Here is a 27,575-nt window from a genome sequence, read left to right on the forward strand (position 1 = left end):
GTTACAATCATATTTATGATATAATTTTATTACCCTTATAAGGAATTAATTCAAACTTCATTGTATTTATTTTTGTTGTTTACTATACAAATTAAAGGGGCTGATTCTTCCGAGTTACATATCCACTTGGACATGTGGCGTTGAACCCGTCAGTGCAAAAACGATAAAATCAATTAAAAAATTTAATACGATAGAACATCAAAGATCGTTTCCAGGACTACCCCCTGATAGCCAAAAGTAATATAAGTGCCTGCTTCCAAATAATTTATTTTTAATGAAAGCATTCTAAATCGGTATATGAAGGTGGTAAGAGTGATAAGTCAATTTCTAATTTCCATTCATCGCTACTTTCGAACAAATTTATCTTTGCCAAGGACTGCTTTCTCTCCCAGATTCTTAGAGACTATCAAATATATCTTACCACCCGTGTTTATTAATCTATATTTTGATGAGCGTTTGTCAAAAAATCAGACAATTTTGAAAACATCTGATCTCATCTATCATCTTTCATGTGGCATTTGTTTTGCTTTATTTCAAAAAATTAACATTGGTTTTGAGTCTTTCGACATTTCTGGTTTGTAGTAATGCGAAACATTCACTGTATGTTTATTTTTACAGGTAAAAGGAAAAAAACAGATTTTTTAACATTACCACAATTCTCTTATATGTATGTGATACTTATTTCGTTGAGGTACAAACACTTAAGTACGAAATAGTTTTTAAAACTGTGTCAAAATAGAAGTTGGATTATAACTCTCCATCCTTTTTTAGAATGAATTCAAAAAATTTCATTGTTGGCTTTAATTCATAAGCGTGTCATTTAGTGCCTTCACAGAATGCAATGTAATATGAAAGTTTAACATTCACGTGATCTAATATTAGCTCTTTCACATGTCACGAATGCCAAGGTCATGAGGAATGCAGAGGGGTAATTCATGTAACAGATCTTGCTCGAGCAAGAAATTTGTAAATTTTGAAAGTAAGGGAATTTTTTTTGTTCCTTGCTTAAATTAACATCAAATCTGCAAATATTCCTAATTCAAGGTCTAATTCTCAAGGTCATATAATGATTGCCGGATTTATTCTAAATATCTGTAGACCTTAGAGTAATTTTTTTCTTAAATAGAGCTGTTAGTAGTGATAAAATATGTTGACAACTTTTAATGAAACGCAAAGGTTTAATACAATAAAATATCTCTAAAGGAGACGGAAACGGATTGACTGTCAAAACAAGTCCTCAAATACCGGAGTGAACTGTAACTGTAGTACATCAGTTCTCGTTTCCTACAGAGTAAGGGAGGACAACCAATATATCATGTAATTGTTGCTTCCAATCTCATGCAACGGATGGAGGAGATCGTGAATACTGAGACAATAATACTTCTGCTTCGTGACGTCATTTTTCATTGCAAATGTCGAGTTTCCGGAGCGATCCAGCACTTGGATAGATTGTACACCAAAGTCTTTATGTTAGAAAGGGATAATTGAAAATTGATCCACCGTGGCATAGTAGTGGTGAGGGCAACACACGGAACAGAACAGGTGAAATTTCCGTCTGCACATAATCAACGATGGAAGGAATTTTGAACAATAAATGTAAGTCATAATATTATGTAGCCAGTTGCAGTTTGAATTGAATTTATATTAAAAACGTTTGATATATTACCAATAAGTTCATATTCTAGAGTGTGTATATGTAAATAAATGTTTTTGAAAAAATGAAGAAAAAATTCAATTATTAAATTAATTTCACATGTACATTGTAACATAGCAGAGCGCTTTTCAAACAATTATATATATTATTTTCTTTTTAGATATAAGTTATCTCAAAGGTTTTTATATTACACATGTATCTAATTAAAGCAAGACATTCACAATAGTGAAAGGTATTTCTTCTTTTCTCAGCTGCCTGAGAGAAGACAACGCGCAAAAAGACTGAGATATGTATTATGTCTTTAATCTTCCAAAACCTTTAGGACAATAATTTAGTTTTTATAAAGTGTGTAATTATCGAATTTTAAAGATGAACAAGACATTTTTCCGATCTCCTCAACCTTTCACAACACTAATACTAACTACTATTCTAGCTTTGTCGTTTTAAATGACATTAATCCCTTCTGAGATAAGATCGGATTTTGGAGCTCTCTGTTTTCTTTCATGTTCTGGCTATATATTCCCAGGCAGTGTTATCTATTAGACAGGTTGCTGTGTGATCGTTAATTACATAGGACTTGTTGTTTATGTGTCTTTTAATTAAGTAGTATTCTTATGTGAGTGTCAATGCCTTTTCTTTTATTATGATTTTTTTTTTCAAAAATGGTACTACCTTGCAAATTATTACAGTAACTGTTCTTCCATTTTCTTTGCCTAGTGAAAAATTAAAATACTGTAATAATATTTTTATATTACTCTATTCCATAATTGGAGCATCCCCTCTGTTGATGAAGTACTTAATTATGACTGGAAGTTTGTAATAATTCGGAAACTATGGTTTTCTTTGACTATTTTCATAAATTTAAGCAAGGCCAAATGCCATTAATTTTGTTCCAAAAGAGCATTGTTGTATAGATTTCTTGAGAGGTATATAAACATCTAATTCTGGCTGCAATGAATTTCTCACTTTTTGAGAGAATTTCATCGGAAAATTGATTGCTTTTGTAGAAATAATTTATCAGGTCTAATAGAATAATTAGGTTTTGACATGAAGCCCTATCATGGAACTCTTATCTTATCACATAATTACCTTTTCTATGCTTAGTGCTACAAAATCAATGAAAAGTAAACACTCATTTATTTCTTTTCTTTATTAATCAAAGTACTAATTTGTAAATTCCTCATTAATTTATGAGCAACTTAATTTTCCTTAAGTCAAGCAATTTAATTTTAATAAGATCTAGATTTTTTTCTTTTTAAACATCTATCCATTTTTGATGTCAATTGTTTTTAAAGAAGACATTTTTGTGCAATCTCTCAAAAATTGCATGTACAAAATTTCAATTGCAAGAATCAAAAGTTATCTATTCACTGGCATCGTTGCACAAAAAAGATAATTAAATGGTAACACGAGAACTAATTTATATAAAATATTCCACTTTTCATTTGGAAATTGAAATATCGATCAGACTTAGTACGTTTACTCCGGATTTACGTTGACAGAAACAGATTCTTAAAATATACAATATCATAGATCATAAATGGTCTTAATAACAAAGGTGAAGATAACGAACATTGTTCGATCTCATAAAACCTATAAACAATACACATTTGTGGGGTTGGCACAAAACAGGGACCCCTGGAAATACAAGAGGTGGGAGGTGCCTCCGAAGCGTAAGCGCCCCCTGTTCTGAACCTTATGCAATGATCAGTAGACGGAAAAGTCAAAGTTTCAAGTCGCCCGCGTGGCACAGTGATTAGAGCGTTTGCTCTAGAGTCGCGGAGTAGGGAGTTGATCCTTACGTCGCTGGTTCCAATCTCTCCGCGGGACGTGGGGACTGGTCCGTCGGATGAGCATATACAATCTATCATTAAGTCAAATGCTGACTGATGTTTTTCATACTAATTATCAGCCTATTTACACACTGAATTTCTACGAATTTCCCCTTTATTTCCCGATCATGATGAAATGCAAGGAGCACACGGCGGGTGTGATCGGTCGGCATGGGATGCTCACTCCTCCATAGCACTTGATCCCACGTTTGATGTTTTAGAGGTCCGTGTTTGCGCTGCTCCTGATTTGTAATATTAAAATGGACTTTTGAGCTTGAATACTGTTCGCTATCTCCATATTTCACCCGTAAATCGAGGTCCCGTGTCGCAGTAGGTGCTGGCACGAAAAAGATCCCTCATTGCTTAATTGGCCTGAGTGCCGAGTATAGGTCAAAATTTGCAGCCCTCCACCGGCAAGTGGTGGCGTCTCCATATGAGTGAAAAATTCTCGAGAGGGACGTTAAACAATCAATCAATCAATCAATCAATCAATCGAGGTCCCGTGTCGCAGTAGGTGCTGGCACGAAAAAGATCTCACTACTTAATTGGCCTGAGTGCCGAGTATAGGTCTAAATTTGCAGCCCTCCAGCGGCAAGTGGTGGCGTCTCTATGAGTAAAAATTCTTGAGAGGGACGTTAAGCAACAAAGAAACAAAAACAGAGTTTCAAAAACAATGACATAATAACTGGTATGAAATATGTTGGTTAAAAGACCTAATGATAGGTTGTATTTGCATACAAGATCATTGTAACGACAAATGATTTTACGAGATGCTGACATTAAATGAGGTTTTTGAAATCCCTTTAACATCAACTAATTTGGGAGATCTAAACATTATATGCAGATGATTGGTGAATATATTACTGCATAACTAAGGGAAGTTGTTTGTGGAGAAGCTGAGGTCATCATAGAGTTTAGTTGTTACATGTAGTTGTTCTTTGTCGTCCATAGACAGTAAAACATCCAAATATGAAGGAGGTGTGGCAGATTCTTTGGTGTCTTTTATTTCAACTTCACTGGTATATATCGAGTCGACATACCTGCATGAATGGGACTATATATTATTAAGTGATAAATCGTCGTCGATGTATCTGAAAAAATACATCTGTTATAAGTCAATATTAATATCAAAATTTGATATGTAACAATTGAAAGAAAATATACAATAGCAAATGTAGATATTTGTTATACCTTTAAAAATTAGTTCCTATATAAATCTATACTTAAAAAAAGTCTAAATTTCTAATGTTTTACTGAGCGGTCATAAAAAAAATCAATGTTTGACCGTAGAGTGAGATATTGGATCTGTGGAGGAGACATTAGACCGCTTACGTCACACTGTGACCGGGATTAGCAAAATTTTAATTGCATTCGTTGATATGGAAGCCAGCAAAAGAAACATGTGTTACAAATAAATAAATATAAGGTATAACAAAACATTTATTGACTGTGTTCTCGGGCAAAATGCGTTTTGTCGACCCTTCGAACCAAACTGTTTACCTTCGGCCCAACGGCCTCAGGCAAACAGTTTGGGTTCTTGGGTTCGCCAAAACGCATGTTGTCCTCGAACCCAGTCAATAAATGTATATTGCTAATACCTTGGAAGTTCGGATTTTTCCCTTAATTTGTCCTATAATATTAGATTAAAATTTGGTAAATTTAGAAAATCAACAAAGGAAATTCGGATTGGAATACTAGTAATTAACGTTTTCTGTTCAAACTTATAATTTTTCATTTAATATTAGCAGCACTATTATATTTTCATCATATTTCACCCAAAGAGCTTTGTTGTATAAACATTCGGTATTTTATTTTCTTAATAAGAAAAATATTAAAGTGTATAAATTTTGAAATATTTTTTTCTGAGAAATACTCAAAGGCCACTAACATGAAAAAAGTCAATCACTTCGTTAATAGCACTATGGTCATAGATCAACATTTCAAAATTAAAGTAGTTTTTAATTCCCTTTTTTGCATCTGAGTGAATGTAACCCTTAAATAGAGAAATGTTTCTAACCTTACGTATTTTAGCGGTAGTCATATTTTAGCGCCTTTCACTCTACTTTATGTCCGCTTATTTATTTACATACTAATACAGTCTTTGATGTTAACTAATACTTGTAGTTATCAAGACTAATGTTTGTGGTAATCAGTTAAAGAGGAAGATTGAATTAATTGAACTCGAAATACCTCTAGATGTACCTGTTAATGTCATTCGCTGGACTTTTAAAAGTGAGAATTCAGGGTCATGTTGCCATGAATAAAGAAGTCCTGTGTCATTGGAGTTGGTGAACATTTATGTTATTCTTAAATGTTGAAAATTATAAATAGCAATAGAATACATATCTGTACAGAAATGATTGATAAAAGTATATAAACATTACCCCTAAATGGACAGGAAGTAGGAAATATAAAACTGAAGTGTTCGGATAAGGTTACCTAATTAATTTCTCTATCTTTCATTCCATTCTTTGTAAACCAGCTGTAGAATTTTATGTCTACTCATCTGAGGTTCTGAAAGTCATATGATGTACAAAGAAAATCAATGAATAAAAATCTAATTCTGCTGTTAATGGTGATTAAAATTTTTATTTGGTATAAAATGTTTTTAGGTTGAAGACCTGGACGACAGTTTTATCATTGTCTCTCCATAGCAATAGAACCATCATTAGACAAGATCCTTTCTGGTTGCCGCTAAAACACACAATAAATGTGGCAGTAAAGCCGTATAATTTTCCTTTAAGACCTAGAGTATGATGTCTTTCTCTGCATTAACCACATTTGTGTCAACTGCCATAATTCAATAAAATCCTATTTTCAATCAAAATTAAGTGGTATTATACCTTAGCCATAGAATTAGTTTGCATGAAGAATACCTTATCGTATTTCAGCTGCATGCCTTAATAAGTAATTAATTAGATGATTATTAAAAATAAAGAAGGTGAAGAAGTAACGAACCGTTATCATCCTCATAAATCCTTCAAACAAAGCAAAGTAAGTAAAGGAAAGAAAGGAGTCTTGGAAACGTCAGAGGTGGGATTTCGTCCATAGGAGGAAAGAGTGCTCCTGTCATTCAAACCCACCTTGAGTTCTCTATATTGATCAGGCAACGGAGTAATCAGTCGTCAAAATAAGTATCAAAACAACGACCTGACAATCAGTATGACACATGTCAGTCATAATTCGAGTCAACTATTTGCAAACAATGTTATTATAACGACCATAGAATTTTCAAAATCCTGACAATTGCAATATCAACTTATTCATCAGTAGCCCGCCTTTGTTTAAAACTGAACATTCTCTTGCATTTCGAATCAGTTGAGAGATAAAATTCCATATTTAGGTGATTTTGGAATATTGCTTCTTAAACATGAGAATTTGACGATGGAAAATCGCAAATAAAGTCGTTTATCATATAATTTCAGTTGTAAGTTTGCCGTTGGTGTCAACATTCAGTAGAACAGCTAAATATTTAAGAGTTGTGGCAGGTTGTGTGGTCTTTTATCTAATGTATCCAGTCGACATATCAATTATGATTAGGGAAAAAATAAGCATACAAAAATTCCAAAAGATTGTTTGAGGACCTGGTCTCCCAAAAATTACATAGTTACATAATGTATATTATTCATAAGGAATCCCACTAATTTTTATACGTACTTCAGAGTACTTCTGTGTAGAATCAGAATAATGGACTAACGAAATATTTAAACGATCAATTGACAAAATTTGAAACTTTCCGTATTATTAAAGGAGCAGTTGTCTAGGATATTTAAAATCTTTACCTAGTTTTTAATTTATCATGAAAAATGGTTGTATTAAGTTTCGAAAAGTCGTACATTTTTCAAATTTACTGAATGATCTTTGTCATTTATGAGAATCCGCATTTGATTGACACCACTTCTTTCTTGATATGATGTAGCAATTTAGTACAGCTGACATTTCTCCTTCACATCAATTAATTTTTACTTTTTTAAGGATTAAATATAGGGACTTGGTAGATCATCAGCTGAACATTAATGTATCTTAAAATTTCAAATCTTGCAGGTATTGTATAAATTTTTTAATGAAGTATAGGTAGTTAAATGTTTTTCCTACGTTGTAATAAGAATGTAAAAATTACCCTTTTTTAAATCGAGAACCAATGAAGTAAGGAACCCTACTAGTATTTGTTTATCAGTCGCATAGATCAAAAATTGGGTCTTCATCTCTGCTGGGGACACGTGTTTTTTGTGGGAAAATACTCCTGGGTTCTTCAACTCTTTCATGTACATTCATATCTGATTGGAAGAAACCATACTTTTTTCTCACTTCAATACGCGTGCGTTCATAATTGAAATTGATTAGTAGCAAGCAACATTACTAGACAAAAAATAACATTGTTTAAGTTATCATATGAAAATTATTGCGAGCGAACGATTCCAATACTTAGAAAACAACTTTGTTTGAGCATTTAAGAGCCATTCTCTGTAATGACTTGAACTTTCATATAGGAGCTGTGGCACGCATAGTCTCAGAATTTCTCCAAACTCTCTATGATAAAGGTCTTTGATACGGTAAACTCAAATCAGGCAAAAATTGGTTGCTACGTGTCATGGTTACCATAGCAACATGCCCTAAAGTTTGAATAATGGCATTTTTCAACATGTTCAGAGTCCAACAGTTAACGTTTGCAGCAAAGCAAACAAGTGGCAATGACTGTTTCTGGAAGTTGAAGACCTGATGTCTTAAATGCATGATAAACATGTTTGGTAAATCAACTATTACATACTTTACTATGGAAACAAAGTATTCCAAAGTAATAAATTTGTTCTTTAGATTATATAAAGTCATACGCTTAAAAATAAGAACAATTAAAGGTTGAAATGCAAGCAAATAAAAGACAAAAGATCCTTGTAACATATACAAAGGACGAAATATGATAATTCTTATAGGTTGGCAATGGTTGCCATGGTTTTAATACCACTAAGGGATTTTTAATTTACTCTCTTAGTGTTTTAATCTTATCCTATCTTTTTGAAAAAAACATATTTCTATATAACTGATGGTCAATTTTTAAAGGCGTTGGTGTGACCCTAATTTTCACATTTCAAAAAAAAAAAATCAAATTCAATTCTTTAAATAGGAAATAAGCCGAAAAGATGTACATAAAAATCTGAAAATCATTCTGTTTCCTTGGATACGTACCCTTGTATGTAGGTTCCCGAAACTTTTATGATTGATATTTATAAACATCTAACATGACTTTCAATTTTGACTACAACCCAATCTCTAACTGGATGCAAAAAGCGGGCACATAGGGTTTACTATTGTTATAAAATTAACAAAATCGAACATTTTCCCTTCTTGGTAACCATAGCAACAGTGTTGTATTTTTCAACAAACTTTATCAAAATATAATATTCAACTTCAGTTCTACCAGATAAGTACTATTCAAGATGAGTCAAATAATATGTTTCTTGATTAAAAGGTAAGTAAATTCCTAAGGCAGCCAAAAAAAATCCCTTTAAACAATTGGTACGTTGTTTCTATGTTACACTGCAAAGTAACAATTAATCCCAATTTTTCTTATGTTGTCGGTGTTGCAAGGTCCTAAGGATGTATATGTGCCAGTCATGAATTTTATTGTTTTTCCTCAAGACATTAGCATTAACCCAGTCTTAGCAACATATTTTGCATGGTTACACTGTGTTACCATGGCAACCATGAAAGTTATCACTAGAGTAATATTGCCAATACCTAATTACTTAAGGTCAAATAGTTTTATTGTTTTTCTTTGGGTGTTGATTGAGTTTGATCATGTAACATCTATAATTAATGAATATTGAGCGTTTTTCAGCATTTTTAGCATCTAAAATGTATTCCAAATGTACCCATGGTTACCACTTACTTAGAGATAAATTCTAAATAGTTTCTTTATAGCATAAGTGGCAACAAGGTGTCATGATTTTGTGAGAATGGTTTGTTTGTTTTTCTTAGTCTTTATGAAGGCTTGATAAAGATTCAAAGTAGCTGAAAATCTCAATTTTTCAAATTTTCTGGCTGTTACCATGGCAACCAAGACACATAGCAACGAAATTTCATTTGATATATGTTTCTGGTGTCAAGTTGTAATAATTGGCAAAATTTCATCAAAATAGGTAACCATGCGTGGCAAAGAAATTTAAGTGGTTATAGAGATTGCTATTACAATATGCTTCAATTGTTTTATGTAATGTCTCCATCCACTGGCCAGTATTGTGACCATGATTCAAAATCAGCATCAAAAGCAAAATCAAACGAGTCGATGTCGTATAATGAACAATTATTCACCAAATATTTCAATTGCTTTGTAGTCTGCCACACAGTTCCAACGTCATCGCCTTTTCCATAATATTCATGGGCCTTTATTAATAAATTTATATGAAAAAAAATGGAAATTGTAACTCACTTCTGTTTTCAGTGACTGTGTAGTATAAGGCGGCGCTGCGAGAATTCAATCAGCATCAAAAGCAAGGTTTCAAACCATGGTTAAGTTCAAGGCGGGAGTGCATGAGAATCCTTATGAAGTGAATTGCTCTGTGCTATATATATACTGGTATATATTATTTTTGGATGTCACCGGTCCTGTAACAGTGCCTGGCCGTGCCGACAAATTGAATACCGCGCGTTAACTCCAGGTTTTCTAGAAATGCATTTGCTAACTAAAGAGAAATCTTTGTTTTTCTTGCAAGTTCTCTAAAATTACACACAGCATTCAGACTTTACTGTCATCCTCGTACAATTATCATCTCCCACGCCTGATAATCTGTTGCTTTATCTTAAACCTCGGGAGCATGTCATGCTTTTGTTATGCATTTGTTTTTATGACACTTTCATCCAGTATTGTAAGTAACAATCCACGAAGCTTATGAGAAATTAACAACTTTGCGCTGTGTTTATTTATAACAATGCTATATAATGCTTAATTATGTTGTGGATCAAGATTTTATGTTTTCTTTGTAGAATTCTCTTCATCAATGTCATCGTTTTCCTGTAAAAAAAAAATTAAATCATTCTCAGTACAGCCAGAATTCTTTTCATGCAATTTCTTCTGTACTGATAACCAGGAAGCATTTGATAATACTCTGCTAAAACTAACATTATAATGAATTTATTTACCATCACTCAGTACTAGAAAATATAAAATATATAAATGTGCTGCATATATATATGTAGAAGAAAATTGGCAGATTATTCCATTTAGCAATAAATGAATATCAAAGACTTAATATAATATTTCCATTTCTATTTGTTTTCTCTGTGATAACTCTTTGAAAGTTAGCTGAGTTGATTTCTTGATCATTCTACCGGAATGTAAATTTCGCCAAGCAAAAGGTCAGGAGGTAAGAAGACCTAATATGCATGTAATTCTCGTGTGGCTGTCTTTGTGTTTGACGTCAGTGGGCTGGGACTACTGAAATTGACATGTGAAGCCTCGTGTAATTTAAATCTATTAGTCTACATTTTTAAAATCTAAATTTACAATTTTATTTCACAGTGAAATGGAAATATAAGGAATCACTGTCTAGTTAGTAGAGTATGCCAGGGAATAATTTATGCATAACGGGCTTCGCTTAGGCAGTGATTCCTTAAATGTAAAAGGTATGCATTTTTTAAGAATTATTCAGGCATTGAAAACCCAGAAAATGTGTTTAAACGGTTCATCTAAATGTATGCAATACAACTTACCTCGATTTCATCTTCAAGTTGACAAATTTGACAACATATTTGAATCCTCAAAATGATTTTAAGAAAACAATCAAGTCATTTGATATTCTTCATGATCACTTGGTGTATTTTGGATTTCATTTTGACACAGCATAGTGAAGAAAAGGGAGGATTCTGTTATCCAACACGGTGTAATATTGTACTTTATTTTTATAAATGAGTTTTGATGTCAGAATTTTTAGTTACGAAGGCTGCAGTTCTTCCAAGAATTATAAATTGCACGGGTATGTTCAGGCAGCACCCAGATCGTTATTTTGGAGGTGTGCAATTTTTTGAGAAACGTAACTTTGATAAATTATCAGAACAACTGATAAAATATAAAAAATATTTTTATCATATATTTTTATTATAGACGTCAGAGTATCTATTTGCTATAAGAAATACTCCATCACGACATCATCATTTGACATCTATAACTAGATAAATATGAACAAGTGGAAAATGTAACACTACCCCGGAGTTCGCCATAAAAATGCTGTCAAAATGGTATGGACCTATCAAAGAAACAAATATCCCACACTTTCGTATCAAATCTTACAAAAAGTTTTACAGTTTCTACACATATAGTTAAAGAATTAGTTAAAGAAAAATCATGTTTATCACACGATTCTAGCAACATTATTAAAGAATTTTAAATTACACTCTTTTGAACATTATTATACGTAGTATTGAACATTTGCATCTCTGTTGTAAAAAATGGAAGAGGAAAGACTTATATGTAGCGGGATTTGATTGATTGATTGATTGATTGATTGTATGTTTTTTACGTCCCGCTGGAGAATTCTTCGCTCATATAGAGACGTCACCATATACCGGTGAAGGGCTTCAAATTTAGACCTTTAGTCGGCATTCAGGGTCATTGAGCAGTGAGGGTTCTTTATCATGCCAACGCCTACCGTGACACGGGGCCTCGGTTTTTAAAGTCTCATTCGAAGGACCCGCAACTGTCACTTTAAAGTGTCGGGCGCTTTGCGAAGCAACCGTTGCTACCTATTTTTATCGACTAGGTTAGTCGCGGCCGTGATTCGAACACACGATCTTCCGATCACGGAGCGAGCGCTCAACCGACTGTGCTACTGAGCTGGGATTTGGAAACAACTGCTTGTCTTCATACAAAGAAATTATGGATGAAAATAAAGCAGTGTACCTGATTAAGGAAATTTAATTCCTTATAAATCATATATGAGATATGCAGTGTATATACTGTAAATCATTTTTTATTCGCGAGAACTTAATTTCCGCGTAATTATGCGAGACGTTCTGCTCGCGAAACTTTCATTCTCGAATATATTTTCATAAGTATAGAGTATATACAACAAAACCCAGAATTCGAGAAAATTTTGTCTCACTTATAAATACCAAATACCTATCTCGCGAAAATATGGTATCGCGAAAATTTCGTGATTTATAGTAATCAAATTTCCCATAGTTACCACCTGTATTAAGGGACCTCCTGTCATACATGTATGCGACCATTAAAGTTTACCTTAATTCAACGACTCTCTGTCTTACGCGTAATGCAAATCATCACCTTCTGTCCCAAAGCAGTTTAAGACCTTGAATTTAGCGACTTTTATGCATGCTTTTGATAAGAAAAATAATAAAATGCTCACTCTTGCCCCCACTTTATAATATAATGTTTGCAAAACATACTCAATAATGAAAATTTTCGAAGTGTGTAACCTGGAATAGATTTACTTTGAAATGGTATCGACAAGAATTTTATTTGGGTACGTATTATGTTTCTTTGTTTGTTGTTAAACGTCCAATAAGAATTTTTCACCCACATGGAGACGCTACCATTTGCCGGGGGAAGGCCGCAAGTTTAGACCTATACTCGGCAATTAGGGCCATTGAGCTAGCGCCTACTGCGACATGGGCCCTGCTTTATATTGTCTCATTCGAAGGTCTCCACGTCCCACAGTGGGATTCGAACCCGCGTCGTAAGAATCAACTCCTTGCACCGCGACTCTAGAGCAAACGATCTAACCCCTGAGCCATTCGGGCGACTTTATAAGTATATGAATAAGACGTGGAAAAAAAAATCACTGGTTTGTTTCTAAAATAAGATGAACAGAGAATCTCTGTATGTATTTGGTCATTTTTAAATATTTTTAATATTCCAAACAATCAAGATGAATCTGAATTATCATAACTTTACTGGATTCCAAAACTCCATAAAAATCCTTACAAAGATACATAGTGGGTTCCAATCAATGTCCTGCCAAGCCTCTTTCTTTACTCCACACGAAAATAATTCACAGCAGTGAAGGAGAAATATCAGCGGTACTTTACAATAGTATATTCGAAAAGTGGTGTATTGTAATCAAATGTGGATAATTTAAAACTCCAAGACTTTATAAAAAAAATTGAAATCATAAAACTTCTACAAAATCAATAACATCAAGACTTTTCAACACTTTATACAACCATTCCCCATGATAAGTTAAAGTCTAGGATTTTTGACATCATAGACAGCTGCTTTTTTAATTAAAATGGAACTCGTAAATTTACTTACCTTGTCATTGGTCATTTGCAAAATTATTTTGTTAAAAACATCCTGATTGTACACACAAGTACTCTGAAGTTGATATTAAAAAGATGCTTGAATTTCTGATTGACAATGTCTATGTAGTTTTTTGGAGATCAGGTCTTCGAACAATCTGTTGTTAATTCTCATGGGAACCAATTGCGTCCCCTTATTAGCAGACCTATTTTTGTTTTCATATGAAGCAGAGTTTATTCAAAAACTTCTACATGAGAAGAAGAAAACGCGTGCTGTGGCCTTCAACTTGACATTTAGATATATCGACGACGTATCTTCAATTAGCAATAGTTACTTCCATTCATATGTCGACTCGATATATCCCAGTGAACTTGAAATAAAAGATATCACAGAGTCTGACACATCTGTTTCATATTTGGATAATTTACTAGAAAAAGACTTTAATGGGAACATTATAACAAAGCTTTATGATAAAGTGATGACTTCAATTTTTCAATCGTCAACTTCCCTCATTTATGTAGCAATATACCCTTATTACTTGCATACTGGTTTATGTCTACCAGTTAATTCGATATGCAAGAGCATGTTCTACGTATAAAAAAATTTCTAAGACGAGGCAAGCTTTTGACAATCAAGTTGATGAAACAGGGATATCAACAGTCTCGTTTGAAGTCATCATTTCGCAAGTTTTATGGGCGATACAATGACCTTGTCTTAAATACAACCTATCTTAAAGTCAAATGCTGACTGACGTTTTTCATACTTATTGTCAAGCCATTATTTACACACTGAATTGTCCACGGATTTTTCCGTTCTTCCTGATCATGACAAGGAGCACACGGAGGATGTGACCTGTCGGCGGGGAATGCTCACTCCTCCATGGCACCTGATCCCGCCTCTGATGTTTTAGAGGTCTGTGTTTGCTCTGCTCCCGATTTGAATTGTTTATATGGACTTTGAGCTTGAATACTGTTCCTATCTACATATTTCACATTTTGCTTGAAATATTTTATTTCAGATTTTAATCCACAGGCACTTGTTTCGTATACGGGGCACCCCTACTTATTTTTACCACAAGGTACCTAACTCAATTTCAGGCACCCCCACTTCAAGCTCGTATTTTGTTTATATATCAATCATTAACCTACTTTAAAATGACATCGTTCGCATTGAAAGACATTTTTCTTGTCAAATTAATCGTTTCGGACGTCTCTGGTCGAGCCTCTTTATTGTAAACCACTCATTTCTTCCTCAAAAATTATCTCGATACAAAATAAGACTACGAATCGGATACATTGACTTCCGGTTGGGTTATAAATGAAGGATAAAACCAGAGACCTCGGAAAGGAATTCTCGTAAGTCTCTGGATTTATCCTACATTTATAACCCAACCGGAAGTTTATGTATCCGATTCGTAGTCTTATTTTGTATCAAGACAATTTTCAAGGAAGAAATGAGTGGTTTACAATAAAGAGGCTCAACCAGAGACGTCCGAAATGATTAATTTGACAAGAAAAAAAGTCTTTCGAAGCGAACGATGTCATTTTAAAGTAGGTTAATGATTGATATATAAACAAAATACGAGCTTGAAGCGGGGGTGCCTGAAATTGAGTTAGGTACCTTGTGGTAAAAATAAGTAGGGGTGCCCCGTATACGAAACAAGTGCCTGTGTTTTAATCCCTTTTACCTGTTTTCTGATGAATAAAAAAGTTTGTTTGTAAAAATTTTAATGAATCTCTTGAACTACATTATAATATCTTCTGATATATGTATATAATCAAAAATATGCCAAAAAGAAATAATAAATTAGTTTCATAACAAACCTTGATTGTCAAGTTTGCTATCTGTATCACAGTATAAATAATGTCTTTGATTTATCGCTTGAACTTTTGTTTTCTTTCCCAATCTTATCAATCAATCCTATCAATCAATTAAAGGAATGCGACTCACTCACAGTGTAAGTAAACTTCATCAGTGTTATCACCTTAATATATCAATTATACGTGCCACAGAAGATATGATTTAAAAAATTACTGATTCTCAGGTACAAGTATCTTGAATGCTAATTACTTTCAAACTACAAAAAATGCATCAGTCTGTCTAGATACATATAACTAAATCTGTTCTCAGAGAGATACGCAGTTGTAATCTAGATAGCTTCAGAATGCAAAACTCGAAAGTTGGTCAAGTAAAAAAAAATACTAAGTTTCTTATTGTTAGTGATAAATAGGTGTATCAAGACACTATTATGTCAGAGAATAACTCAGATACAGAAAAAATATACAGAGGTTGTTTATTATTGTAACTCTAGAAACAATTTAGAGATCCCACTCTCATTAATCATTAATACCTAAAAATATATGAAAAATTTCCGCATGCCTCAATTTTAAACAGGATGATTCCAATCATTTTCATTGTGGTTTACTGTTATTCTGAAGTATTTAACAATGGTTACTTTGTGCACTGAATACATGTAAGTGCTACATGCCAGTTCGTTCGTTCTTTTGTTCGATTCTATTCCTGATCTCTAATTATCAATTAATGGATTGTAATTTTCTTTAATTTTCGGACATTTACGTGTATACATCACCATCAAGCAGTTTATGAATAAGAGAAACTCATTCTCTATAGGACCAGGTACACTGTATTTGGTGCTCTTGTATCAATTCTTTGGTTTTCAAATATTATGCGTTAGTGTTTTTGTTTTTAAATTTAAGAATCGAAAAAAAATATCTGCAAAATTCTACGCACGCAATGTTAACAAAAAGATTCATCTTAATGTTTGTATATGTAGACATGGTAGCTGTTCCCCGTCATTCTAATATCTACTTACCTGCTTGCATTCTTATTGCTGTCAGTCGAGGTTAAATCATAATGAATTGACTCCAGTAAATCAGATACATGAAAACGGAGTAATATCGCAGACTTTTATTTAGATTCAAAATTGCACTGGATTTAAGATTGAACAATCACCCTGTTCTCACATATAGCTGCATTTTTCATGGAATTCCAATCAGGTATGTTCTTTTTTATCTTTATTGAATTTGTACTAACTTTATACTTTACAAAGTCATACATGCAGTTACTACATGTAGTAAAATTGTAAATTTCAAATCTACTGATGAAATTCATTTTTAATAATGCTTTGAATGCATTTACACAAAGACATCTTTTAAATGCCAAATTTAATGTTCATTATATCAAATACTTTAAATTTCAACTATATCAATTCTTTGACCTCCTGTGTTTTACAATTTATTTACAATTAACGATTTTATATAGACTTTTGCTTTTCCTCACCTAGATCTGCTCAACTTCAACTTTTAGTTTTCATTCTAGCACAAGGAAACCGAACAGTTATGTTCACATCGTCAAATTTTGTGAATTATCGCTTGAGATTTTTTTTCAATTTATTTTATAATAAAACTTAGAAAGAACGATTTAAAAACAGTTATAGAGTCATATCGTCATTATCTTGTGAATCGTCGCTTGAGACGGTTTTTTTCCCCTTCAATTTATCATTATTTTACGATAAAAGGGAAATATGAAATATTGAAATAAAATTAAGGTCAACGATCAATACTCGGAAAGAACGCGCTTTAAATATATTTAGATTTACATCAACACATCTTGCAATTTATTGTTCATGAATTTACATAAAAATATGAATAAAAAGGGAGGTAGGAAATATTGAAATGAAATCAATGTAAACGAATAATACTTGGAAAAAACGCTTTTAGGAACTTTAGAACTTTTCATTTTTATTTCAAATGTGGTTTAAGCAAAGAATTTAAGTGTTAGCTTAGTTCGTTCACATTGACAAACATTTAATCATAGATTCTTTATAATGCAATAAAAAAGTTGAAGTGGGTAGACAGTTTTTCCTCTGCTTTACATCAATTTTCTAAAAAGCTGAACTCATATATTCCCCATCTCTCTCTCTCTCTCTCTCTCTCTCTCTCTCTCTCTTAATGAAAAGTTACATGTAATATGAACGAAGAAGAAAAGTATACATGTATACGTATATTTTAATGGGAATAATCTGAAGGAAAAAAAACATATGTATATATCTTATGTGAATACATAAATATAACACTGACAATCAAATCAGACTCCGGATCTGAGACTTAAATGTTTACAAAATAATTTGAGACATCAGCTAAATACATTGTGTTAAGATCAACTCCCCGCAGGCTGTGTTGGGTTTGTTGGCTTTATACATTAGGTTGAACAGAAACATGCAGTCACCATCAAACATTTGAAGGAATGTTTACCTCACGTGCAATAGATGGGAATGTTTGATCACTTTTACTTTTAGTAAAATAGGATCGGTAATATAGAGGAAACATTTAGACTTGCACTTGCTTTCTTTTGAAAGTTCACCTTAAATTTATTTATAGTAAGCTTATTTCAACATATTTAAGTGAGTGACACACAGACTGTGCCACATATCTCATAACGTTTTGTCGCTTTATACAAGAATTTCTTTATGCAGATCATGTTTTTTTCTTCAAATGTTGATGTCAATTTGAAAAAGTTGTAATAAGTCAGGTTTACCTTGTATAATATGATTTTCTTGAGATTGAATTATTCTTCTTTATGTGATTTTGCTTTCCTTAAATAAACTTAATTTGTCACGAATTTCCAATAAAAATTTTGTTCTTAATTTATCGATTTTTTTTATACAAGAAGTTTTTTTAAAAAAAAAAAAAAAAAAAAAAAAAAAACCTAGTAATTGTTTGAGAAGCTCCTCTATTTTCAAAACTTTCATCGATTGAATGTAAAAGATGATAATAACATAAAGTGATTGATTTCATAAATCAAGTAAAGGATAAGAATAGTTAACAGCGACTTCGGAAGCATCAAGAGTGGGATCAGGTGTCTAGGAAGAGTAAACACCCCCTGTCGACCGGTCACACGCAACGTGTTTCCTCCGTATCGATCAGGCAAACTGAGCAATTTGTAGTTAAAGATAGAATTAAACACTGGCCTTCCAATTGGTGGGGAGCATTACAGCCAAAACACGACCAAATGATAGATTATATGTGGGAACAAGAATTTTCTAAATTCTGACTTTGAACGAGATAGTTACAACCCTGTAAAATCAACTTATTTGTCACTAGCCTACCTCTAAAAAAATCATCGTGCTCAAAACATGTTCTTGAGTGTCGAATCAATTTGGAGACAAAAACACTTTCTATACAGGTGATCGTATAATATTACTAAATAAATAGCAAAATTTGACGTGGAAAAGCTGAAGTCATCCTATAATTTTGAATTTTGAAAAAAGTCAGTTGGCCTTTAGAGTTTAATGTCAGTATCTTACTGAGTATCCGAGTATGAAGTAGATTTGACATACTGTGTAGTGTCCCTTATTTCGAGTTCAATGTGATTTATCAAGTTGACATATAAATACAGTTAGCTTAAATTCGTCTATATATCCTATTGTTGATCTTAAATAGATTTCTTTTGCTCATGTAGGAGTTTTGGAAGAATTAATTATATTCTGCTTCATAAGAATATACAAACAGGTCGGCAAATAAAAAGTTCTGTCCATTAAAATTCTAACAGATTGTTTGAAGACCTGATCTCCAAAGAGTTTATAAATATCGCCAATGAGAAACTCCAGCCACTTGTTGATTTCAACTTCAGAGTACTTGTGTAGAATCAGAATGATTTTCAACAGAGTAATTTCTTGACGTACAATAACGATACATAAAAAGCAAGGACTTGTACTTCTTATTTGATGTCAATTATGAAATTGATATCTCTATAACTGTTTACACTGAAAGGGCAATATCCTTGCCTTCCCTAATATTTCTTTAATGCCTTACTTCTACATTGAATTCTGTAAGTCAGCAACTAAATCTTCAAGTGGTGCGAACACTTTCTTACTTACAGCTGTTAATCTTCCTGCTTGGAAAGGTCAGTGACTTCTACTCTCTGGTTAATTTTGACACTGTATGTGGTTCAATAGAGTCCATGCTACTCCAGTTCATACCTAAGCTATTATAGCGGCATATTGAACTTGACAAAATCACATCTGGGAGTTGTCTGTATTCACTACAATATCAATTCGCGACGGAACTACTATAGAATTAAGTAAGAGAGATGAGTTTTAGGCACAAATTCAATCCTGTTAAATGCTATTGAGATAAAAGATGCATTGTCTGCATCCGCGCTCTTTAACCAATGGATGATTTGTTCTTACAGTACAGGCGACCCCCTCAAGTTTATTGAATACGGAGATGCGTTAACCAAGGAGATTTTTACGCAGCACATTTAATTCGGTCACATAAGTACCAAAGACTTGGCATCAGCCATATGGATTTCTAAATTTTTTGGTGTTGATGGACATTTGTATAATATCTTCATTTTTGTGGAAGCCTTGATCAAAGTAATAATTCTAATATATATTTTAGAAATCATTTCAATTACATTTAAAAAATGCCAAGTAAATTTATGATTAGTCTTTCGTTATTATTTTTTCTAAAACACTTTTAAAATTATACTTTGATCTATAGTGCTTTTTAAGTCTTCAATCGTATAATTAACATCGTTATTGATATGGCATCTGTCAAGCACTGTCAAAATTCTAATTAAAGCAAGAATATTTTGATTTTAAAAAGAACTTTCTTCATATAGAACAATGTTTTCAAAAAGATGACGATGCGGTGCCATGTTGCTGCAGTAGTTCAGATGTCAAAATAAACAAGTTTAACCAAATTTTTGGGTGCAATTTGTCTGCACGATTCATAAAATCTTGCGGTTTCCTGCTCGAATGCGTATGGAAATCGGCAATTTGAAGAATGTAAATCTTCCTGTTTTGTGGATCTTGGTTTACGTTAAGCAAGGAAAAACCTGAATCTAAACTTCAAATTTAGCATATAGATCAATCATGCATGTGTTTTGTTCTGCTAATCTTGACAATGAAGATGCTAACAAAGACTGCTGACTAAAAAACAGGTAGTGTTTGGATAGCTTCACACTGGCTTTTACACCTTTAGTAAAACTTCGGGAATCAGCTCTGTGGCTACTGAGCTAGTCGCTTTCACAAGGGATCTGACTGGAACAAATCAAAAGTCTGTAATTAAATTGTTATAGATTGTTTGGAATTTCTTAAACATTTGTCTAGTTATATAGACAACTGAATGGAGATTACTTCCTTTAGACAATATGATATACATATGTTGATTTCATTCTTTAAATTCCTTCATCTTTTCTTGTTTGATTAGAATAAGTATTATGTTAGTTTCCTTTCTACTCTACACAACAAGGGAACTCGGTGTCTTTGACTTTATATCACTGACTTTTGCCTGAAAGTCTAATTAGGTCATGCTGTGTAACAATAAAATAAAATAACTTTCCTAAAATTACTTCTTTGTTTAAATTAATGTTACATGTTGTAAGACACAGAAATGTTTAATACCGTGGACATAAGGTCTCTTTTTTACATTTTTTAAAGATATGTCCTATAGCATTAAAACGTCTTCGTTACAAAGATTTCTTACGTCGCAGATTCGAATCCACTGTGGACGTGGAGACCAATACTTCGGATGAGAACGTATAAACCGAGGTCTCGTGTCGCAGATGGTGCTGGCACTTAAAAGATCCCTCACTGTTCAATGGCCCTGAGAGCTGAATATAGATCAAAATTTGCAGCCCTCCAGCGGCAAGTGGTGGCGTCTCCATATGAGTGAAAAATTCTCGAGAGGGACGTTAAACAACAAACAAATAAACGAAGATTTCATTCTTATGATAAAGAAACGTGATGACAGTAGTGAGACAAAAGACATAATTATACTAATCTGAGAGAGAGAGAGAGAAGAATCATTGTTTCGTGTGCTTTATCAAAAATCCATGGTGAAATTCTTTTTCATTTCAGAATTAACGGCATATTCTGGTTCATCTGAAATACATGTACAGTTGTACGCCTGTTTTTTCTACCACACGCAATTAAAGATACACTTTAAAATCAAGAAACTAATTAGCCATATGATTTTTTTTTTTTTTTGCAAAATGTCTGTTGAATGCATTACATCAGCTTAGCATCACATGCATATGTTTTTCATAAGAACGTCAATCATGACCTGCATAATGTATACTACAGAAATCTTAACAAGACGGATATCAAAGACTTTGATAATATTTGGTCAATTTTGTTCGATGATCGCAGGGTTGTGTGAAGAACCGTATGATAAATGACATCAACTCGGATTGTTAGATTAATTACTTATTTTAAAAAACTCTATCTTAGGAAGAATGAAAATTTTCCAATATACAAACTACCTGCATCTTACAGTTAGAACTTTTATATTCCGTCACGATCTTTGACGGAATCAACAATCGAGAGTCCAGATACATTAAATAACATCGCTAAAGAGCGGAACAGATGTACATTGTATGTACACAAAAACACCTCATCTTCAGTGTTGATGCAAGCTATTTACCTGCACTACTTCAGAAACTTCAAAAACAAATTTCTGGAATAGCTTCAAGATTTAAAGACATTCTCTTAAAATCATAACAGCAAAAGAACACAAAACTTTTCTATTTTCAAGGGCTACCTGAAAAAAATCAATACTAGAAATTACTAGTACCTGACTGTGTAAAAGTACACTTTTTAAAAGATTTTTATACATGTGTTTAAATAGTTAGATTTAATAATTACCCGACGATTAATTAAAACAAGTGCTGTTTTTTTTTTATAAAGTCCTTGACTATAAACGTCCAATGACTTTCCTATATGCTATTACGATGAGTGCATGTACACCCCAAGATTTTCTTTTTAAGGGATAATACATCGCGGCGAAAAACCACTGGACGGTAATAAATGTGTTAATGTAATATCCTTCCACATCTTCAGCAAGTTCGATGTTATTTGAATGATTTTTTAAAACCAAAATGTCGATAAAAACTAATACGCATAATAATGCTGGAAACAAATACACGGGGTAACATAAGTTATGCACGGGTAATCAAAACCCATGACCCACATGTTTGGATTGAAGAAACATGTAGCGTTGGCTATTAAAACAGCTTTTTAACAAATACTTGTTATTATCTGCTGATTTGAATGAAAGGAAAGCGTGATAATTAAAATAATTGAAAGACAAGCACTACTCGTAATTACTGAAATGACCAAGTACTGCACGTAAATATACCTATCGTAGTCTATTCCCAAATTTCCAAATAAAACATGGAGATTATTGAAAACTTATTCACTGTTTCTTGAATTCACGGAATTATTAACACCGTGAATATAGCGAATATTAACACCGCGAGTTATTTTCCCCCTATACAGTACCTGACTGTGTAAAAGTACACTTTTTAAAAGATTTTTATACATGTGTTTATAACATTTGTATTAAATTTATATTCAGAAAAAATAGACTATTTTCAAACAGAAATAAGCTTTATATAGAAGGTACATAATATAATCGTAATTTGGTTACCATCTCCAGATCAAATTCCCTCAATTTTTTTTTTTTCAATTTATCAAAAGCTGAAGCTTATTGCATTTAAAGTGAATTGATTTTAAATTATTATTATTATTATTATTATTATTTTGTTTACATGTACATTGACATTAACATTTCCCTTCGCAATGAGAATAACTGCTCCTCTCTCTCTCTCTCTCTCTCTCTCTCTCTCTCTCTCTCCTTATGATTTAGCAAAACCTGTACAATTCTAGCAATTTCAATTCGTAATTAAATTTTGCATCAATTTGATTGTGTTGATTTACATGTTCAATGTTGACACCTAAAACACTTAAATTGTAATAAACGAGTTGGAGCAAATTTATTGGAAGTGAAAATGATTTTTTCCCTGACTACCAGAAAAAAAATACGTAGCAGAAATATATGAAAGATACAAATTTTCTCCTTTTTATCTTGACTTTATTAAATACGAAAAAAGGTTAAGAAAATCACAGAAAATTGCATAAATACATGTCTGTGCTTCTAATTCTCTCAAAGACTACTAGTAAAGCTTTCTTAAAACCTGCAAAACAAAAACTTTTTAAAATTTTATTTTAGCTGTCTTAGTTACACGAAGTTAGCTAATTTTCGTCTTTAATAGAGGTCTTTAGATTCGTACATGCATGTAATCTTAATTCTTACGTAGATCAAAATCAAGTTTTCAAGTATGAACCAAGTCAATGCCGTAGTTAAAAAGTAATTATGAATAATTAGTTAAAGAACATACATGTAGGCTTAAGCTAAAAGTCTTCCTCATCTAAAACATTCTTGATGTTGACATGCATGAGGTATATTAAATGACTGAATCTAAAATGCAAAGCATTTTCTCCTCACGTCTTCGCCGTTGATGCGTTTGCATTGTCATTAAAATTGTATTATTTTGATGAAATCCAGATGTCGATTTATGACAGAAATATGAAAAATCCATGAATATTATTTTCCTTTTGGAAAAAAAAATAAACTTTTCTTTCGTTCATCATCTTGATCATAAATTAAATAATTTACATTCAGTGCCAAAATATCAATGAAAAATCAGAACATGAACGAGACATAACGGAAAGTGAATATATAAATTACACTATTCTTCATGAAACTTCTTACGCGACGTTTTTATATATTTAGTGCATTTATACCTATAACTTCATCTTTTATTCAATAATAATGCCTAGTTCAAATTTTATAGTAATTGAACAACAAGTAAAGAATTGATTTCTCAATATTTTTCCTATTTTATGCTGCATTTGTCGTTGGTACTTGTAATTTCGTTAACAGTGTGCAGATTATTGAATTGTCGCATATGACGTCAAAGCAGTATGCATATGGCGCCAAAATCCGATTGAAATATATATATCGCCGTTATTTGAATGTCAACTCTCAATATCGCTTAAAATATATGCTTGCAACAACGTTTATTTTGTTCAGTATTTTAATAAACATGATAATATTTTTCACAAAATAACGATTTTTTAAGAGCATGCAATAAGTCTTTTAAGGAATCTCTAAAACACTGTTCACTAAAGAGTTCTAATTTTAAGATAGATTTATGCAGATAGAGTGCTCTGCCCTTTGGACTAAATAAACGGAAATCAACAGTAAATGACACAATCTTACATAAATACATGTACATGTATAAGTATTCTTAACATTACATTAGACCAAGATCAAATTATTGAAAACCTTACTTGCATGAATCTGTGAAGAACAGATTATTTTATTAACTACATGTAATACTTCATTGATATTGTCTAATATGAATATTTCTGTTTTCCTGGAGAAATAAGGAAGATATATGTACCCTATGTTAAAAATCTTCTTAAATCAATGAAATATTTTATTCGCAATTGCAATTACTTTTTTTACTTGAAGTTCCACGAAGTTGTTTTCAAGCGAAAATAAAACATTTATGAATAATCGGTAAAGCAACTTTTCAAAAATTTATTTATTGTTTTAAGGTTTAAAATGCGAACAATAGCGTATGCTCAATGCGCAAAAATATAGTCACCCGAAATATAAACACATTTCAGGGTTTTTTCGCATACAATCATAAATTGTAACTGTTATCTTAGGAAAGTTTTTCATGACAAGTGCTTACCATATAGACATTTTTCATAGTCAATTATTTATTTGTTATGCAAATAAGTCTATTATAAGTTTTAAAAAGTTTCCATGATTATAAAACAAAAAGAAAAAAAAGAAAGAAAGAAAAAGAAAAAAGGCAAATGGAAATATACTGTGAATTGACGATATCCAGTCATTAGCTGGAACCTTTCTTATATCTCATATTTACAATTTCAGACTTTATGGATGAGAATTTATAGATTTCCACTAATTGATCTGCCCATCCCCTTTAATTTCCTCTGCTTTTTTGGAACAGACATAACGAGATGTTTACAATAAAAGCGTATATTTCCTTACTAATTACGCTCACGAGACTGCGATCAAAGAACGGTCTTGAAATAAATTAAAGAACTGCTGTGGTTATAAAGAAACACCTTTATAAACAAAATGTTCACAATCACGTTCGATTCCACGTCTTATTCCTTGAACGATGTGGGGGATTTTTCCTCTCCGCGCTGTTTACCCTGCATTTCATGATCAGTTAAAACCGTCATTGGAGCATGTGCTTACAATGGTGCGGCAACGTTTTAAAATTTGTTAGAGCATTTATTATGCCTTTAACTTATTCTTGTTTTATTTTTGCAGGAGGTGTTGTATTCTACGAAGAATGATTTCAATGAATCGATTAGAATTGGAAAAATGACTAACAACAGAACTTTGAACATGAGCTACCTGGAGAGGGATCTATCAGGGACACCTTTTGTGATTCTGAACACTATTTATCCTCCGATTTTAATCGTGGTTGGATTAATATGCAACAGTTTTATTGTTTGTGTCATGCGCACGCGATTTTTCCAATGTCAGAACATTTCCGTGTACATGACGGCACTGGCACTAAATGATGCGCTCAGTCTTAGTATTTCTATGACAACACATTGGCTTTATGTGTCTTTTGAAAATATATATGACAGAGACAAAATGACGGATATATGTAAATTCCTCCAAGTGTATGGATGGGGAAACTGTGATTTCAGCATTCTCCTTTCCACTACAATGTCCGTAAATCGTGCAATTGCAGTTTATCTCCCGTTAAAGAGCAGGGCATCAAAGTATTCTCACAGAAGACCAAAGTTTATTATTCTTTTTCTTCTACTCATTGTCCTTGTGAAAAATATTCACTTTGCATTCTCATCAAAAATTGTCAAATCTGGACACATGAGGGATAAGCTGTGCGATGTTTTTCCGGAGTCTGAAATTTACAAAATATTCTGGGAAAATGTCTGGCCTTGGCTACATGTGAGTTTCTTAGTTTTATGCTTTCTCGTCATCGCTGCTTCCAATGGAGTTCTGGTACGTCAACTCTATGCTTCATCACACTTGGAAATTCGACGTCATCATTGTTCCAACAGAAAAGAAAGCCTGATTGTGTCTGAAGAAGTGCCATCGCCATTGAAACATAGGAATTCGTGTTTCTGTAGCGAAAAGAGCAACGGGTCAGGGGAATTTAGGCAGTGGCAAACAGTTACTCCCATGCTGATTGGGGAATCCATTCTTATCCTCCTTTTAACGTTCCCTTTCAGTATGCAGCTGGCCATTTCTACAGCCGATTTTGGACACTCTGAGATGTTGTTTTCCATAACTTTCTACATGTTGTACACAAATAAATGTGCTACCTTTTTCGTTTACCTCATAACTGGATCTCGTTTCCGCCTCGGATTGAGAAAGATGTTTTATCGCTGTACTCACAGCCGCGGGGCTATTCGGAGACAACACTTTAAGGAAACCTTACATTGGATCAATTCACTGTCCGAGGGAATTGTGTATGGATAGTAAAAGGAAACTCAATAATTTTAATTTAATGAATTGTCGTATTATTTTCTGACTTTATATTTTTTTCATATTTTATTGTATGCTCTCTGAGTTGAATTTTTATGGATTTTAACTTCTACAATTGTTCTTGCTTTTCGTAATCTGCTTTTTGAAATAAATTGTTGTTTGTTTATTCATTGCTTCCATGTAAATGTGTTAGGAATTAAATTTCGTTACTTGACGGTAACCACAGAGTTAAACAAATTAAAAAAAAAAACCAGAATGATGGAAACTTGGAGATGAAACATAATTCAAAGAAAGTCCGTCAATGCCTGGAAAAGCAAATATATGTACATGTAACTATTTGACTTTTTTATTTATTTATTTATTTATTTATTTTTTTTTTTTTTTTCAGAATTAGTTATCCGTATTAATAGTAATTAAAAATTTAACTGTTCATAGAAATACATAATAAAATCATTTGATTCTGG

At 32.6% G+C, this 27,575-nt stretch overlaps 1 protein-coding gene across 1 annotated transcript; it reads left to right on the plus strand.

The window, feature by feature from the left end:
* The first annotated feature begins 1,362 nt into the window (after positions 1-1,362).
* Positions 1,363-27,421, plus strand: LOC133187903 (uncharacterized). Its single transcript, XM_061323296.1, has 2 exons — positions 1,363-1,596; positions 25,921-27,421. The coding sequence occupies exon 2, from the start codon at positions 25,975-25,977 to the stop codon at positions 27,103-27,105; it is 1,131 nt and encodes a 376-aa protein (XP_061179280.1). The 5' UTR covers positions 1,363-1,596; positions 25,921-25,974; the 3' UTR covers positions 27,106-27,421.
* Positions 27,422-27,575: the final 154 nt, after the last annotated feature.

The sequence above is a fragment of the Saccostrea echinata genome, unplaced genomic scaffold (genome assembly GCF_033153115.1).
Source record: "Saccostrea echinata isolate AGI-Se365-2 ecotype Australia unplaced genomic scaffold, CSIRO_AGI_Sech_v1 ptg000015l, whole genome shotgun sequence".
NCBI classification, from domain to species: Eukaryota; Metazoa; Mollusca; class Bivalvia; order Ostreida; family Ostreidae; genus Saccostrea; species Saccostrea echinata.

Excerpts from the sequence above, each read along its gene's own strand:
- LOC133187903 (XM_061323296.1), top strand. The coding sequence starts at position 25,975 with ATGACTAACAACAGAACTTTGAACATGAGCTACCTGGAGAGGGATCTA.